The sequence below is a fragment of the Lissotriton helveticus genome, chromosome 9 (genome assembly GCF_964261635.1).
Source record: "Lissotriton helveticus chromosome 9, aLisHel1.1, whole genome shotgun sequence".
Classification (NCBI taxonomy): domain Eukaryota; kingdom Metazoa; phylum Chordata; class Amphibia; order Caudata; family Salamandridae; genus Lissotriton; species Lissotriton helveticus.
Genome location: NC_136070.1, coordinates 933,899,676 through 933,914,847, shown reverse-complemented (window position 1 = coordinate 933,914,847; position 15,172 = coordinate 933,899,676). Strand labels below are relative to the sequence as shown.

At 44.9% G+C, this 15,172-nt stretch overlaps 1 protein-coding gene across 1 annotated transcript in view; it reads left to right on the top strand.

The window, feature by feature from the left end:
• The window catches only part of NPRL2 (NPR2 like, GATOR1 complex subunit), a 141,442-nt gene that overhangs the window by 43,901 nt on the left and 82,369 nt on the right, over positions 1 to 15,172 (top strand). Inside the window, exon 7 of the mRNA XM_078661150.1 lies at positions 4,692 to 4,789. Within this exon, the coding sequence (XP_078517276.1) occupies positions 4,692 to 4,789 (98 nt within the window). The remainder of the gene's footprint in view (positions 1 to 4,691; positions 4,790 to 15,172) is intronic.

Here is a 15,172-nt window from a genome sequence, read left to right as displayed (position 1 = left end):
GTAGCTTGGCACGAGCAGGCAAACTTATCTCAGAAGCAGTGTGTAAAGCATTTGTGAACACATACAGTAACCCAGTGACAACACTACAGATGGACACCACACCAGTTGTAGTATAAAATAAGTATTTTTTATGTAGACTTAACATAAGACCACAAACGACAAAAATCCACAACACTGTACTTTAAAAATTGTAGAAATAGCTTAGTTCTCTTTAGATGGTAAATGCGACACTTTAAGTTCAATGTACCTTTGGATGCGTAATGCTATACAACGAAAGAGTTGCAGGGAAGGTGATACGTCGGTTCCTTACATGCAAGAACGGTGATGCGTCGGTTCCCTACTGCTGTGTAGGGGACGGTGATGCATCGGTTCGTCTCTGCATGGGGAGGTGATGCGTCACTTTCTTACTGCACTTCCATGGTGGTGCGACCCTCAACGCGATGATGCGATGAAGATCCTGTGCAATGAAACAAAATGGTGCCTTCTTCTTGATGTGACAACGATGCGTGCACGCCCGGCGCCCATGCGGCGACTCAACGAATCTTCTGAGCCGCGACAGGCCCTGCGACAAGTTTCTCCGGGGATGTGACGGCGTCTGCTGCGACTGCGACACTCTTCTCTGGCGATGCGAGGTGCTTCTGCGATACGACAGCGGCAGTGACTACACCCTTCTTCAGTGATACAACAAGAGCGGCTGCGACAGCGTTGTCGTCACGCTTCTTTGTGAGTCGTGCGTCTAGCTCCTTGCGACACGCAGTCCCTCAGAAGGCCCCGCGCAACAGCAGGCACTTAAAAAGAACTCAGGGGATCTGGTGGGTGAAGTCTGTTATCCCCGAGACTTCAGCAGGAGGCAAGCTCAATTTCCAAGCCCTTGGAGATCCTTTAAAAGTTGATGAAAGTAGCACAAAGTTATTTTCTCCTTTCTTTGGCAGTCAGGCAACCAATGCAGGCTAATCCCCCAAACAGCACTCCGCTTAGGGATAGTCTCCTCCTTCAGTTTTTCTGTGGTTCTTCTCCTCAGCAAAAGTTCTTCTTGTTTCCCAAAAGTGATCTGAACTTCTGGGATCTGGGTCCCCACTTTTATACACCTATTCTCTTTGTTCTCTGAAGGTAGAGAGTGTCTGTACCTAGTCCAAACCAGTTCTGGTCAGTCCTGGAGCACTTTGTTGACAAGACTCCTTCTTTCCTTTGACAGTGTGGGCCAGGGACATCAGACGCACCACAGAAGGTGGAGCCAGCATTGTGAAAGGCAGACACAGCCCTATTCAGGTCCCAGGTGCTCCCCTCCCCTCACTCTACATGCAGACGGGTCTATTCAGCCCTGTGCTGACTCACCCTGTCTCCTGTAACCCCCCAGCACCTGTCACTCAAACTCCAGACAAGGAATACACAACCTAGCAGAGGCAGTATTGGATAGTTAGGCAAGAAAATACCTACTTTCTAAAAGTGGTATTTTCAAACACAGAATGTTAAAACCAACTTCACTAAAAGATGTATTTTATCATTCTGAGTTCAGGCATACTAAACTCTAATTTCTACCTAGTTCCCTGAGTCCGTTAGGATTGTAAGATGTTATAATCAAACTGCCCATTCTGGCATATGGGGAACAGGTAGCTTTGCAATAGTGAAAAACGAAAATGGCTGTAATTCACTATCAGGACATGCCACACACATCAGGGCATGTCCTACCTTTTCCCTACAATGCACCCTGCCCTTGGGCCTACCATAGGGGTGACTAATATGCAGAAAAGGGAAGGTTTTAGGGCCTGGTAAGTGAGTGCACTTGCCCAGTCAACATGGCAGTACCAGACTGCACACAGGCACTGCAATGGCAGACCTGAGACCCACTTTACAGGCTGCCTCTGTGGGTGGCACAACCAGTGCTGCAAGCCCACCAGCAGCATTTGATTTACAAGCCCTGGGCACACACAGTGCACTGTAATAGGGTCTGATAAGTAAACCAAACCAGCCAATCATGGAGTCACTAATCCATACATCAATGTACCATAGGTAGCACTTGCACTGTGGCACTGAATAGCAGTGGCACAGTGCCCAGAGCATCTATAACCAGCAAAAACACATGAGGCAACAACAAAAAATGGAAGGGAGACCAACGCCAATGGTGGCCAGGTCTAAGACTCATATTAAATTTTTTGCACAGAACGCAGTTGGATTCCTATGTCGCTTGTATAACTGGGAAGTCACTGGCTGTTCACTTTATAAATGTTAATTCCACACAATTGAATCTTGGATCAGCTGATCCCACAAATACATTTTATTTTGTAGCCCTGAAGAAGTTGATTGGGATATCTCCCACGATGAACAGGCTGGGCAATCCATCTAAAATAAAGAACATAAGAACACCCAGCGACCATAATCATTGAAATTAATAATAACTGTTATTATTGTGTTTTTAATATGCAGTCACAATACAGTGATAAAACCATATCACGAGTGCTGATGAATTTAGTGTGTGCATAGGATTGTGTCACATATCAATAGTGGACCACGCCATGGGTCCCGTTTAAGGGTTCAGGGTGTTATTTTCCCTCACCTTTTTGCACCGCACGGATCAGTTACATAGAATTGCGAGTACTCAGGAGGCACCAGCGCAACACTAGGAAAAACACACCACTGTTTGTTTTCACTAGGTAAATATTGATCTTACAATTTCAGTCTTTGGAACAAAAAGTCAGCAAGTGCCAGGGGTCAGGTAAGTACCAAAACTGCCCCACCAGTGGCACAGGGGAGGCCAGGTGCAGACCGGAAATCAGATTTTGATCCAATGCTTTCCAGTGGAGACAGGGGGTCCTGGAGCCATACTGCTTGCGGATAGGTAAATAGGTTGCAGGGGACAGGCTTTGGAGGTTAGGTTAAGGACAAGAGGGGCCACAAAGCAGCACCAAACCTACACCACCAGTGGCACGGGCAGCCGGGTGTAGGGCGCAACTTTGACGTCAGGCGCCCAATGCTTTTCAATGGGGGTTTTCTTGACGGTAAAGAGGCCTCAGGCGTGGTACCGGAGGTTGCAGGAGGAAGACCAGCAATAACAGAGGTAAGTTGGGATAGTGGCTCGTGGGGGCACTGTCCGTTTAGCTCAACAAGACCCAGGGACTTCGGGTGCAGGGGTGCCTTTGGCTGTCAGAGACTTGTTTCAGGAGCCGGTCCAGTTGTGGGGACCCTCTGGATTCACTCTGCAGGCGCTGTCATGGAGGGCAGGAGAGGTCAGCCAATGCTGGACACAAGGTCAGGATCGCCCGGGAGACTTCACTGCACAGGTGAGCCACTCAGACTCGGGACGTGGGCGTCTGGTGCAGAGTGGGCTACGGATGCGGATCCGCCGGGATCCGGAGTCTTTGGAGTCTGTTTTTTCTGGACAGGTCCGCAGGTCCTCAGGAGATTGGAGTCTTTATTGAAGGCAACAGTCCTCCCAGGGGTTTTGGAGGTCGCTGCTGCAAGACAGGTTGCGGGGTCGTCGGAGAGCACTTGTATGAGCTAGCATTTGTGTCTGATTACTTGACTGTTTGACATGGATTTAGAGAAATGCCTCTCTTGTGTATCCAATGTGAATCTGACCTAGGTTGGTGGTGCTTGAAATTCATAACCTTTCAATGATTTATTTAGATGGTCTGTGAAATAGTTGGTGTTTTGTATCCCTTTTCCAGTGCTCTGGATAATCTCTACACAGGACCACATTTATCCCAATTATCACAAACTAACACTCCTATCACCACCCACCTCTGCTAAGAAGCTAAGGACTAAATAACAATGTATCTGGACGACCTCTTTAGCAGCTTTAGTGCACACCGGCTGATAATATGTTGGAGCATGTACTTCTGTGGTGCGCCTGTGTTTCTTTCCTTTTAATCATGTACACTCATGTACACTTAGCAGTACTTACATCCATACACTGAACACTCAGTGGAGAGGGATTCAGTTCACTCTGCATGCTCATTAAAAATCACTTATTCAGGACAATTCTGAGGTTCTTTTTCTCCATGTTTTATTGGACTAATGCTGGTTTAAACAGTCAAACAACTTTTAAGTGTAACTTTAACGTCTGTCCTGCAAAACATCAATATGCACACTTACACCACCATTCACAGCTAGTACAGCGTTTGTTCTAAAGCTTGCATTCGAGCATAGTCGTCCTTAACAGCTATTATCGCTGCACCATCACCATCACTATGAACAGCACATACGTTGCTGGAATTTATTCTTCACCCAGACAGCCATAGCTCCTACATTATCTCCAAAGTAAGCTCGCCTGCATTTGTCTGAAAGCCAGCTACCTTCCATCAGCACTCACAACAACCATTCCATCACTCAACAACTTTTATTTACACCATTTACCGCAAACTGTAATAAATGGCTTTTTATCTGACCCGTCAACTCACAATTTAGTTGTTTACAAACGCTGTACATGACAAGCTTATCCAAATTAGTGACAATTGGTACTTTCAAACCATTGACCCTTGATTTTGTTGCTGTATAGTTTTTCCCACACCCTCCCCTTTAGCCAATGCCCGTACACCCTCCTCCAATGTTGCTTTATAAATCCCTTACTCCTGTGCTTCTAGGACGTACTTCCACATAACCTAACCAAGTCACCCATAATATGTTTTCCTACCTTGTTGTATTCTTCATGTTTATCTTCTTAAAAATAGCCAACGTTTTCTTTGTTTTCTCAGATTTTACCGTATATTGATGGATTTCGGCACATTCAGAAAATTGCAGCTGAAGCAGATGTAGAACTGAATCTGGTTCGGATAGCCACGCAGAACCTTCTGTGAGTAGAGAAGCCTTGTAAAAGTTGGCAAATGAGGGTTGCAGTGAGTGAGAAGAATAATAAAACAGAAAGCAGAGTGTTCAATGCAAATTGTGAGTTTTATAACAAATCTGGTTAATTTTGGAGTCCTATAGATCTGCAGTACCTTTGAACCTGTTAGAATTTTGTGATGCAGGCATCTGATTGGGAACATTGGTTTTCTTTTACACAAAAGCTGAAAACATCTGGGTGAGAAGTAGTGTTAAAAATTGCAGATATCGGGGCGTGCAGTGTGCATAAAACTAATGATGTTTGAATCAGAGGTACAGAACAGCTTCAATACCTATCAGTAGACCAACACTGGAGCTAAGAAACAAATTGGCAGGTGATCTTTCTGAAGTTTGGTACATTGAGCAATGACTAGCCAGCTGTACTGGGCCAATCTCAAAACCTTGCCAAGCTTTTTCACAGATAGGATATTGTAGAGCAAGGAGAGCAGGAACAGTACTTTGATGAATGGATGTTGAAGGCTCCTGTTCCCTGGTTGCTGTGTAACTGTTTGGTTGTTGAAAAGACAGAGTATTCAAGTCGTGAATGTGCCAATGGCTGTGAAGCAAGGAGGGCTTCTCCTAAAATGTTCCAATTTCCATCAGTCCCAAGCTTTGCAGGAACAGTTAAATCTTTCCCAGGAATCAACTGGAGCCACATTTTGTAACACCTTTATTACTGCTTTATAACCAGTCTGTCCCCATTAGAATCACATTGTATCCAGTGGCTTCCTTCTTTCACTTGGCTGCTAGACAGTCACACAGAATTTTCTGACATAAATTATTACAGTATCATTAGAGGCTGCAGTTGACATCAGCTCTACAATTGATCTTGTGATATTCATGCTTTTTTGTTATTTGTATCACATCTTTGTATTACAAGTCTCACAGATACTTTCTCCATTGTATTCCCTTTGGAGGATGTTGCTAAGCAGGCTGCTACCAATTATCATAGTAGATCCTGAGTAAACAATGCCACCCAATCCAGTTAAAAGAAAGTGCTAGGTTGCCGGCCAAAGGGTGATCTTCAAATCCATTGTGTCTGTCTTATTTGCTATGTTTTTAATGAAGTGAACTAAATTCCAAACTTTGAACCTGAATAAGTAACTTTATTTCAGTTCCCACGGGTTCGTTTATAGACCATACTGTTGCTACAGGTCCAATTGATCATGACGTACTGATAGCGGTAAAAAATGTGAATACTCACAGTATTCTTGGTAGCCATTTGTTTAGGTGATCTCAAACAGAAAATGTTAAACTTTCTAAACTGCTGGACATAGTTGGATTTCCTACTATACTTTCAGTTCTTACTCTCCTTTAGATATGGGTTTTTGTTAACCTTTTGACTCCTACATTTTAGAGCTGTGGGCGGTAGCCTTGTGGGAAAATGGTGCTCACTCCCTAGGAGGTCTCTCTTGCTGTGGTGGTGGTGAATAGAACCCTCCCTAACATCCAGAAAAACGTTTGTACTCTTCATCTGGTCAGATCAAAAGTCAGACTTGAATCTCTGATGAGTTGAGCACTTTGTAGTTTACTGTACAGCCCTAACAGAATTTCTCAAGGATCTTGAAAGATGTGGTTTGGTACATGCATTATGATGATATTTAAATGTTTAATTCAATACGTCTAGACCCCAAATAAAGCAGCAGAGAATTTTACGTTCAGGTTAAAAAACGGATACATCCTTTCAGAAACAAAACGTGATCTAACCGAAATAAAAAAATGAGGTGGATCAAAAAACATGAATAACAGAAAATTAATTACCAAGGATGGTATTAATGTGTAACACATATTACAATGATAGTAGCGTCATTTAATTTCTAGTGTTATGGAGGCCATAGAGAGTGTCCAATTTCTGATATAAGCTTACGTCCAGATGAACATTTCCTCTCAATTTCTATCTAGTCAAGATCTCTCACACCCGTAGAAGGGGTGATTTACTTGCTTTTGATGCAGTGTGATATGGAGCATTTGCGTCTGCGGTGCAAGGAGGAAGGATTTGCCTTAGCTACATGGTTCATGGAAGGAAGTTTCCCCTCCAGCCAGGGTCACTAATTTGTGTGTTGTGTTGTATTGTGGCATATCTATAGCGCTTTGCCACTTCTTGTCAAGGCTCCGAAGCACTCTTCAGCTGGTCTAGTAGGTGGTTCCCAAAACTTCCAGTGCATGGTTAAAGAAAAGATGTTGGTTGCAGTATCCTCTATTAGTGTTGTTTCGGTGTCATGCTTAAAGATGTGCTGTGAGTCACTGCATTTTACGTAGTTTTGTGAGGATCCATGTTCTAAGACTGTGGTGTACGCACTGGGAAAAAAGCTTACCAGTGCGGTTTTCCTGGATGTGGACAAATGAGCAATAGAGGCATACAATTCTGGAGGTACTGTTAATCCACCAAGTAAAATGCTAATTGGAGCAAACTAAGATTCAATAAAAGACCAAAACACTGCAGGCACTTTTAAGACGCCAGAAAATACGCAATACAGAGTCCACCCAGGAGGAATAGAAGCCGGAATCCCTAGAGATGCTTTTAATCCACCAGATAAAACCCTATCCCGAGAGCAATAATAGCTTGGTACCCTGGAGGGACCCTTAAATCACAGTTAGATTGTCAGTGCATTCCAGAGGTAAATACTAGTATAGCCTAACATGCAGCCACTTATTTCTCTAGGAGATGTCCACTGTGGATGTGTGAATCACCAAAGACAAACACTGCTTGATCTGGTGCCAGTAAGGAATAACTTGCAATTTAGATGTGATAAATCCGAGGTCCTCTTCTTTGGGTGTAGTTCAGATCCGGACTGGAAGGTGTGGTGGCCAGAGAACATGTTTCCACCAGCAGGTTCGTCCCAGGTGGCCAAAAACCTAGAAATTAAGATCGACAACGGCCTAACGCTGCGCTCTCAGATAATCGGTCTCACTGGCACGTGTTTTGGCCTGCTCCGGATGTTGCGCAAGTTTCTCCCCTTATTATCGGAGGAGCATAGGAAGATAACAGTGCAGGCTATAATTGGCTCGAGAATTGATTATTCGAACATTCTTTATCTCGGCCTGCCAGAATATCTGCTTCAACGGCTTCAGGTGGTCCAGAACTCGGCAGCACGGGCAATCTTTGGGCTATCTCGCCGTGCCAGAGTCTCGGGCCTCCTGCAGTCACTGCACTGGCTTCCCGTCCGGAAGCGGATAATCTTTAAGGCCTTGACTCTAGCGCATAAAGCTCTTCATGCCTCAGGGGCGAAATACCTTCAAAAAAGGCTCGTCTTTTACCATCCAGCCAGGCCCTTGAGGTCAGGATCCCTGTTCCTCGCCACGGTTCCTCGTGTAAAGAGGGCTCGCATTGGAGGCTGTTCTTTTAGACTGTTGGCCCCCCAGCTGTGGAATACGCTCCCAGTGGCATTGCGTAGTACATCTAACTTATTGGCTTTTAGGAAGGGTCTCAAAACCTGGCTTTTTACTTCTTAGTTTCCCCTGGGTTTTTTTTCTGGATCTTCGCTCTTTTTCGTTTTATGCTTTTTTTAATTGTTATGTTGTGAGATAGTTGTGCAAATCAAAGCGCCGGGACACTCTTTGAGTAGCCGTGCGCTATACAAAACCAAGTATAACATAACATAACATAACATCAGTGAACAGGGAAGTAGACTTATGGCTGTAGATAATACTAGCTTACCTGCTGATTACTGAATTGACTCTTTGGGGAACTCATTGTGGTAGATGTTGCTTCAAGCAGGGAGCACTTTTTTAGGTTAATTCATTCTGTTATAATTGTGAAAATCTGTCCTTGCTCGTCTCTGCTTGGGTTTTTGGTTATCCCACAGGTCTTTTCAGTGGCTCGCTGGGGCATTGACTGAAATTATAAAATCATCTTAGTGTTCCCTTGGTGTCTCGGGTGGGTATGTTCTTGTTCTCAGATACCCTTACAAGTGTCTTAAAGGGTCTGTAGCACATCTTCGCCGGTGGTTGTCCCTGTTGTGTGTGAAGACTGAAAAGATGGTTCCAGGGTGTACTAGAACAGTTACCAAACAAGATTAAGTTTACGGTTGGAGATACTTTGTAGTGCTGACTTGAAGGTGGCTGTATGTAGTTAATTTAGGAAAACCTGAACAGAGTTCAGTTCCTGCTTTAATCAGCCATGGACCAATCAGAGTTTTGTTTTGGGTACTAGCCAATACGCATGAAAGATGCAAATTGTTGACATGCATCCAGATTGAACTATTGAAGTGTGATTGAACTGCAGCAGGGTGCTAATTCCGGTTTCTAAGCCAGATACATGAAAAATAACTCCCGTTTGTAGCATGTGTCTCATTATGTGTGCTGTGCTGCCAAGTGCTGTTGGGTTTGAAATAATATAACTTGCCATTTGAAGTCCTCTGTTGTCCGTTTCAGGCTTGATTGAATACACTTGTCCTCGATAATGTTCCCTTGAGCTCCTTCTTTTGCGCTCAGGTCAGGTTCTTTGGTGTATGCATGTGCTCTGGGAGAGAATATGCGCACCTGTTAATAACTTCAGCATCGGCATTAAAAAACAGATTTCGGGTATCAGAAACAATGGAAAGACAATTTCAAATCTTTGCTGTTGCATGGATTAGGCTGCATGAGAATGACTCCGGTTCGGGAGAGGGAGAGTAATAGAAAATATCCCTTTAAAATGTCGAAAAATAGCCTTCGAAGGAGAAATAATTCTGTTCACATGGTCACCACCGCAGCAGTGAAACTACATCACATTTTAGTCCAGCAAATTGATCAGTCAGCACTGACAAGCCAGCCTGTACGATACACTGTTCAGCCACAAACTGTTGTCCAGCAAATTACTGTATACATGCAATCATACTGGCGACCAATACCAAGAGAATTGGGCAAGATCCTGGGAGCAACTTTTCCAGTAGAGCCTAAATATCTTCTACTGGGTATACCCACTGATGTAGATGTACTATGTGTCAACCTCCTTTTCTGTAATCTGGGCCTGGTGGTGGCAAAGAGAGACATGCCCAAACACTGGGGTGCTCCCGATATACCATTGATTCAGAAGTTGAGGGCCGGAATAGATATATATCAAAAAGGGCACCTACAAAAACAGGGGGTGTCTGAAGACATTTTAGAAGATCTGGGATCCCAGGATAAAGTATTATGACCTTGACATGATGGAGGTGTCCCACGATTCACAACTGACTCAATGTACCTGCTTGTGAAATTTGCAACTGCTAAAATTATGCTGCTGCTCCTCCATACTACTGTTTGTATTGTAGATGGTACGAGTGTGTGCCCTTTTTGTTGTTTATGTATAAAACAAAATACATTTATTTTTAAAATCTATCAAAAAAATAAAATGGAAGACCGTCTTCAACATTTTCCTGATCTGCATTTCTGGTGAGCTCAGTAAACTGTTCAAGTAGGAAAGTCGATTTCAGCTGCTGCTGCCAATAATTGTCTTTTGAGACACACTTTCCTGACAGATTAGTATACTATTATTATGCACACTAGCAGACCTCGGGGTATTGGTGTTTCATCCTGAGGTCCAGGTCAATTTACAGGACATGCCACTTGATTCAAAGGCAGATGATTTGCTGCAAAAGTAAAATGTTATTTATTAAAAGGGCAAACTCTTTTGGTGTTTTCCAGCAACATTGACCATACTTCCAAAGGACACTGAAAGACTCCTGGCAAAAGGGCAAACCGTATCTGGGTCTTCAGGATTCACAACAACAAATTCAACAGTAGTCTAAGTTCCCCAGATATACAAAAGTGATTTATGGAGACTACAGTGGATCTAAAGCCAAAGGGCATCAAGACAGAGTGTCTTCTGTCACCAAGTGGTGATTGCATATTTCCTCCCCTGGCCATATAACTCTTATCGGAAGGAGAGCAATGTTGTTTCCTCACCAGTTGCAGGACATTAACTTTAATCGGTGGGCACTCACAGCAGTCAGAAATGGGTACGGAATCCGTTTACAAACAAAATACCAATTCAGTATCCACCAGGAGAAGACTGAAACACCTAAGCTGATTTGCCAATCTTGCAGGTACGAGTTGCATGATTGGTTAGCAAAGGAGACATGAGGAAATGCTGCTACTCCATTTGGGGTAAAGAAGTGTACGGTGACTACTTCATGATGTCAAAGAACATAACTTCCCATCCTGGGCCTGCACACACTGAACTGGTATGCACGCACACTCCATTGTAGGACAGTAAACTGGCAAGAAGTAATTTCTCTGCAACAGCTGGGAGATTGCATGACTTAAAGAATACCCACTTTCACATGCCAATGCATGTTGCTTACTGGGATCGCCAAATATTTGTGGTAGTTAGAGAACATGATCAGTTCATAGTAAAGATATTGAGATAAAGTCTGCTCTAAGACTGGTTATGAAATGCCTTTGGTGACAGCTCATCAAAATCACCTTTTTTTAAAAATTATTAGTATATATATCCGGTTTTATAAAATAGTAAAATATACCAATAGTAAAGAGGCTGTTTTCACAACTGACCTGCAAATCCAGTGGCCTGGTAATTGGAGTCACCCAGCCCATCAACATTTTAAGTTTTTTTTTTTCAAATTGAGATTTTGGCTCCTGGAAGTTGTAAAATCTCCATGAGGAAAACGAGTGGCAAATATAGCGGTAACCCCAATTCCTGCCTATTATTCCCCCAAAACATGTGAACCCATTATTCCCTCATCCCTTAAGTTACTGAGACATCCACCAATGGTAATGCCAGGGCTGGGAAATAATTATGATTTTTGCAGGTCACTCATAAGGAGGGCATTGTGATGTTAAAAGATTTTTTACATAATTGAATAACTTCAGCTTCTATACTTTAATTTCACAGGGTGCTCCTTCAGATTAAAGAATCTCCACATTTGTTTAAAACCCCCAATTACTTGTTGCGTTTAAATGTTATATAGCACTGCATTCACCAACTGGCATGGGACCTGTGGGTACCTTAAGGTTTATAGCATACATCAAGTTGCTAATGCCTGAGAGATGAATCTACTGTCAAACAATGCACTGCATTCTGCAGGTTCTGCAAAGCCTCTAGTGAGAGATAACCAAGGGCCACATGTATCAACCAAATTTGCGTTCGCAAACGGGCCGATTCGCAGAATCGTCTTGCTTGTGAACGCAAAAAAGGCTTTTTACATGTATCAAAACCCATTTAGCTTTCCCCATTTGATAACCTCCTCCAACCCCCGCATCTATGTTTCTCCCCCCCCCCCCCCACTTTCCTGGGCTTTTATTTAAAAAATGTATATTTAATCCCTTCATAGCCACTGCTTCTTAGATGCTCCCCAACGCTGCTAATGGTCCTCAAAAATATATATTATTATTTTTACAATTTTTGAGGGCCCTGGGCCACCCATTTGCTGCTGGACTACTGAAGTTTCAGAAAATTCATTTTTTAATGTATCACTTCAAGTGACATCCGCCATCTTAGATCAGTAAATACACAAATAAATAAAATGACGCCTGTGTAATTTAGTATGCGTGGTGACGCATGCACGTGCATACCCCATCTCGCGAGCATAAAGCTGCATGACATTATGATGCATGTGTTCATACAAGCATCATGTCATCACATCTTTTTAGGTCTCGGCTAGCGTTGCTGCGCACATGCGCAGCTCGCTCGGCGAGATTTAATGATTTAGAGTAGTTTCAGTAAAGAGCTTTAAGCCCCGCCCCTCTTTACCATTGGCTTGCATCACAGTTTATGCTAAACGATGGCCAGCCATTGGAAAAGAGCTCTTTATGACGTATACTTTAGGCTTTTTCGGCCGACCCACTTGGACGGCCTTGCCTGCTTTCCTTCTGCCATGAAAGGTTTCTTATCTTTATGGGGCCATGTGTTTAAACACATGGCCCAATAAAGACAAGCTCCTGCATGATCCTCTTTCGTTTTCGGACGCACTTGTTGATCCACGGAGATTAAACCTTCCTATCCGGGCGTGACTTTTAAACTTCGGCTGCAGCTCCTCGTGGGGCACGTGAATGTGCCTGGAGGCGCACGGCTGGACTCTGGAGGTGAGTCTTGGCAGGGATGGGGGTCACGCAGCCTCCCTTTAATCACACCCTTACCTCGCATCCGCCTCCAGTAGCGTTACTCCCCCTTCCATCACCCTCCCTTGGGTTCATTCTTTTATTCCCACACCTTTCCCCTCTAGTGTTTCTTGCAGAGCCGCCTTTCTTGTCCCACAGAGGGGGGCTAGCTCCCCCGGATCACGTACCTGCCGGAGCCCCACAGGTGAGGGGTTCTCTCCTGGGGTAATTATTAGGGTCACGCAGCCCTTCCTTTAACAATACCAAAGGAGTCCAAAACATAAGGGAGGGCACCTTGAGTCCCCGGGGAGCAGCAGAGGAGCTGGACGGGCGGGTGGGGGGTGAAGGCAGGGTCAGGGGCTCTGCTCGGAAGGACGTTAATGAGAGAGACCTACCCGCCCTGCCCATAGTTGCGCCTCCCTCCCAGCGCCTGCCTCTAAGCGCTTGCATCCCCTGTACTTGGGACGCGTAGACGGGCCTGGAAGAGGGGCATGGGAGGAGCTGCCGCCTAGAGTCCCCAAGAAGCGCCAGAGGCGCTTTAATCCACCCCGGGCGGCAGTGATGGTCACTCCAACCACAAAGCCTGCATTTTACTAGTGGTATGAATAGCTGGAGAGCCGATAGCACACACACAGCCAGCGGGGACAACTGTGAGAGCCAGAGTGTAGACATAAGGAGAAAGATAAAGGGGCAGAAGAGGGAATCAGAAAGAAAGACAATAAGAAAGTACAAAATAATGAGAAACCGTTGAGGGGACAAAAAGGAGAAGGGAAACAAGTTGGAAGGAAACCCAGCTGGAGTGGAACACATGAAGGGTAAGGGCAGGTTAGAGGGGAGAACAAAGAACAGCACAAGGAAGACTTTGAGACAAAGAAAAAAACAAAGAGAGAAGATGCAAATGCATGGGCACAAAACACCGTCACGGAGAACTTTTCCACCTTGACCAAATTGTATTATGTTGCTTAGAGGTTTATGTGGACGGCAAAAAAGTATTCTGGAAAGAAAGTATCGAGCCCTGATTTACAACAGTAGAGGTCAAAGATACCACAAAGGCGAGCACGCGGCCGGGCCGGAGGGGTCACGGTTCTGTCCCAAGGCTTGTTACTGCGGACCCTAGGGGAAACATCTCCACAGGAAATCCTAGGTTCCTAGCTGCAAGTCCACCCGGGGTGGCATGTGCCTTATATCACACCTCGCAGAGTCTGAGAGCTGGGACTCAGAAGTGAATGGGTGCGATGGAGAGCGCTGATTCAAACAAGTGCTTTTTGTGCTAACACCTGCAAGTGCTTGTGTTAATTCTGCCTTTCTGCCCTGTTACACACCGCGGGTTTGAGCTGCTGACATTTACTTTTTATTTATTTAAACTTATAATGTGCAACAGCTACCCGCAGTGGGTTTCCCGGCGCCAGGGATAGACAAAAGAAGAAAAAGAAAACACAACACAGTGCAATGAGCCAGCTAGTGCGAGGGCAGATCTGCTAGAAGAGCAGGGTCTTAAGTTTTTTCCGAAAGCAAAATAGATCAGTCTCTGATTTCAGGGCGATAGGTAGTGCGTTGCAGGATTTGGGGCCTAGATGGGAGAAGGACCGACCCCCCCATCTTTACAAATTTAAATCTTGGAACAACAAAATCGCCATTTGCAGAAGATCTCAATGTGCGACTGGGTTTGTAGGTTTGGACAAGACTCTGTAAATATTTTGGGGCCGAGCCCTGCTTAATTTTAAAAAGATAACACAGGGCTTTGAATTTGATTGGGCTCGGGACCCTAAGCCAATGTAGGTCACGAAGAGCCTGCGAGGCCGAAGATCTCCTCGGTACGTTACAAAGAAGTCGGGCCGACGAATTTTGCACCACCTGAAGTTTGTTGATGGTTAAAGTGTCGCCACCAAGATAGAGGACACTTCCATAGTCCAGGCGGGAAATTACTAGCGCCTGGACTACGGTTCTCTGGGTGGCACGGGGCAGCATCCATAGGATTTTCTGGAGCCATCTCAAGGTGGCAAAACATACGGAGGCCACCTTAGTGGCCTGCTGCCTCATAGAGAGCTGCCTCATTTGCGGGGGGATGCAAACCATGCTGCACCGGGTAATTCCCAAAGTGACCCCCGAAGCAGGTATTGGCCCTCACAGGTAGCGGGGCCGGTTTAGCCCACACCATGTAAAAGAGGCTCCGAGAGGGCACCAGGAAGCTTCAATCAGAGGCGGTGTAGTGGCAGCTTCAACCTGCCTAGTGCGGAAAAACACGGTGACCCCCCCTTCCTAAAGTCCCCACCCACTGCCAAACCTCATCTTCTAGCCCATGTCTGTTTCTAAACCCGACTGGCCTGGGGCAAAC